At 54.7% G+C, this 3,517-nt stretch overlaps 1 protein-coding gene across 6 annotated transcripts in view; it reads right to left on the bottom strand.

Moving 5' to 3' along the window:
* The window catches only part of HNRNPUL1 (heterogeneous nuclear ribonucleoprotein U like 1), a 32,813-nt gene extending 30,050 nt beyond the window's left edge, over window positions 1-2,763 (bottom strand). For 2 of the 6 annotated variants that reach the window (XM_074369607.1, XM_074369605.1), the window contains exon 1: window positions 2,745-2,763. Coding sequence is in view for 2 of the 6 variants with exons in the window: in XM_074369603.1 (XP_074225704.1) it covers window positions 833-1,127 (295 nt within the window). In the remaining 4 variants the exon portion in view is untranslated. Of the gene's footprint in view, window positions 1-832; window positions 1,304-2,744 lie in introns of those variants that run through there. The other 4 variants (XM_074369603.1, XM_074369602.1, XM_074369606.1 and 1 more) reach the window with 2 other exon arrangements.
* Between the last annotated feature and the right edge of the window lie 754 nt (window positions 2,764-3,517).

Consider the following 3,517-nt stretch of genomic DNA (forward strand, 5'->3'; position numbering starts at 1 on the left):
TCTGGACACCAAGTTTCCATATACCTCCCTCTAGAAGTCAACCAGAAGGTCCCCATATTGCCAGCACCAGATACCAGGTTGCCCCTGCCTCAAGGTTGGCCTTCCAGCCCTGGACCTCAGCGTCCCCCAGGCCATCCTCACACAGATGTGGGTCCAACATAGTACAATATACAGTAGTCTCCCACATCCTCTAAATGCTCACCAGCGGAACACCAGAACACATAGTCCATCAGACCTTCCCCAGACAGACACCAGCACTCCATCTTACCAACCCATCCCAGTACCAAATATAAGAATTCTCGGTACCTCATACAGCAGCAAACTCCAGGATCCTCCATCCTCAAAACTCTCCCAGCCCTAGGCACCTGGTCACTCCTTCCCCAGCTCTGAAAACACAGCTCCCAATGCCCAGCCCATAGGCTGGGCTAACACAGCTCCCAAGCCTCCCCAGCTTCAAACCCTAAAATCACCATTTCCAAGACCCTCCTCAACCCCAGAATAGAAAACCTCTCGTTCTTCCGTCTGTCTTCGGCTCCAGAAACCACGGCTTCCGGTTTCTGAGCCCTAGGCTTCAGAATCCTCTACACCCCCCAAGACCTTCCTCATCTTCGGAACCAAGGCCCCCAATCCAGTATCTCCCCTGCACCGAAAGCCAGGATCCACCCTCCAGTCGTCCCGCGGGCCTTGTCCCCAGATCCTTTTCAGCGGCGGGTAGCGGGATCCCCCGATCCTACGACCGTCTCCCCGACCTCAGGCGCCGGACTCCCGCGTCCCACAGCCCTTCCTCGGCCCGGACTCCGGGCTCCCCGGCCCCCGCCCCGCGCACTCTCACAATGTCCGTCCGGCCCCGAGTAGCCGCCGGGCTCCGAGTGCGGCTGCAGCCCGGGCGGCGGTGGCTGTGCGGTCCCCTCCAGCTCGGAGCCCCCCTCGGTCTCGACCTCCTCGTTGTTGTGCCCGGGTCGCCCCGGTTCGTCGTCGGCCTCGAGCTCCCGCTCGTCGTCGGGCTCCTCGGCCTCCAGCGCCGCCTGCAGCCGCTCAGCAAGCTCGGCCTTGAGGCCGCGAGTGTCCAGGCCGCGGCGCTGCAGCTCCTCGCGAAGTTCGTTCACCTTCAGACGGCGCACATCCATGGCCCGGGCCCCCGGGGCGGCCCCCGAGCCCGGACCGGCCTCCCAGGGCTCTGTCCCCCTTAAACCTTTCCTGTCAGGAGGCGAAGGGGGAAAGGGGGGGGCCCCCCACTCCAATGGCGGCGGCAGCTCAAAATGGCCGCCGCCGCCACCTCCCCCTCCTCCGCGGACCTGTGCGATGCAACACGGGTGCCAATTGGCCACCGCATGGGGGCAACGGGCGCGGGCCCAGAGACTAAGCCAATCAGAGCACGTCTTTCAAAAAAACGGCAATGAAAGTGCTTAAGAGCTGCCGGGGAGGAAGCGTTGGCCTACGTCGATACCCTGGCCGAAGCGGGAGGGCGGGAAAAGGAGGGAGGCGGAGCGCGCAGTGATTGGGTAGCGCCCGCGCGCCCGCTCCCGTAGAGTCAAATCAGGGAAAGGGAGTAAAGACTTGGGCCATTTAGCGATGAGGTCTCAAAATGATCCACCCCCACCACCACGGCCTGTCCTGCACAGTCCTTTCATCAAACTAGTGTCTCTGTAACACATATTTTGATTGGACTAAATCTCCCGCCCCTAGAGGGGTACAAGCGGGTAAAATCACTAGAACCAATCAAATGGAGGGTCGGCGGACCCCTCCCCCGCCCCTTTCACTATTGCCTTTAAGAAACCGGAAAGAGATGAATTCACGAAGGACCTGCCCCTTGCCGTTAGGGCGGTTTCAAAACAACCTGTCCACCAATCACAGTTACTGTCTTATCTCACAAAAGCTAGTACAGTTGGATCGTTTTAGGAAAACCTAACCAGATTGGTCATTCTGGTTACGGTCGGCCTTACAAATTTGGCTACAGAGGGAAGTATACGAAATAGAGATTGAGTAGATAAATGATTTTTAATCTGGAATAAACTCAGTTGCTTTTATGAAAAGCAACCCTTTCACTCAGAGCGTCCTGAAGGTTTGAAAATAGAAGCTAGACTAACAACCGGAGAAAAGTTGTAAGGGAAATCGCACCCTCTCCCCTTTGATAGTACATCTCTCGGGCGCCTCTTTCCCTGATCACAACTGGGCTGCCGTCTTTCTCTATGGTTGAGATCTTACGTGGAATGGGCGCTCTGCACGGGATCATAGAGCCTTCCCTTCCGGAAAGACCTCCAGAAGTTCAGGAGTCTCTACCCCAAATCCTCTGAACTGCTCTTCAGTAGATCCGCCTGTTTGGCGTCTATAGTGACAAGCTTATACAGACAGGTCCGTAATTAAGCCTCATGCCACTAAACCCACAGAATTTCACAATGTCTAACCCTGCACCACTTGTCGCTTCTAACTCAAAAGACACAAGATACACTATGGAAATACACAACGCAAACTCCCGCTGCCCACTGAATCATACCTAAAGCCCACAAAAGCCCCGCACAACCTCTGCTTAGACAAAGGCGCACACACAGCATAGATAAACAAATGGCATATGTAGGATCAAATGTATCAATTCAGGGGACAATATACCAAACTGAGGTATAGATGTGCCCACTAAGGTTGGCACAGCATCAAATGATAAAGACGCACAGGACAGTTACACTACAAGCTTACACAACGGCAACCTAGACACACAGCACCCACTCAGAAGCGGGACAGACACTCACGTGGGCCCGGAGGTTCCAGTCCAGACACCCCGCCCCTCGCCCACGTCCGACTTCCTCTCTCCTCCCAGCTTCCCACAATGGTTTGTCCTAAAAAAGTTTGTGGCCCGGATTGAACTGTTCTCGGTTCTCAAGAGCTACCACCGGGGGGCGTCCGGGCGCTGCCAAGGGTTCCTCCAGCTGCTGCGGGACACACCCAGGAACGTGTGCCCGCGATGCGTGCAAAACACAGTGGGCTTGTCTTGGCAAGAGTCCCTTTGTGGGCTTGTGACTATCGGAGGTGTTCTGTGCCTGTGTTTCTGTGTGAATCTGAACGCTTGGGTCTGTGAGTACTCTATACGTACTCTGTATGTCTGAGTATTTGTGTCACTTTACAATATCCGTATCTGTTACTCTACTTTTTCCTGTTCCTGGTGACTACCTGCCTGTGCATGTGTTTGCAAATAATTTTGTTACTCTGTGTCTGGATGTGTGTCTCTGTATTTGTGACCAGTTGAGCCTAAGTGTTAATTCATGTGTCTGTTACTTTGCAGTGGGGGAGGCTGTCTGTGTGACCATGTGAGTATCTATGTGCCTATTCCTCACTAGGAGCTTCAGAAAGTCTGCTTTTCTCTGCGTGTTTGTCTTTTTCTCCATAAATATGTTCGTTTCTACCTTCTTTAGCGAGGGGAGAACTCCTAGACACCACCAAACCCTTCTTTTTTACTGAAGGGGTAACTGAGTTGCCAGGGAGAGGGGCCACAGGACAACTGAGTGGAGACAAGAGGAGACAGAAG

This window comes from Camelus bactrianus, chromosome 9, assembly GCF_048773025.1.
Source record: "Camelus bactrianus isolate YW-2024 breed Bactrian camel chromosome 9, ASM4877302v1, whole genome shotgun sequence".
NCBI lineage: Eukaryota > Metazoa > Chordata > Mammalia > Artiodactyla > Camelidae > Camelus > Camelus bactrianus.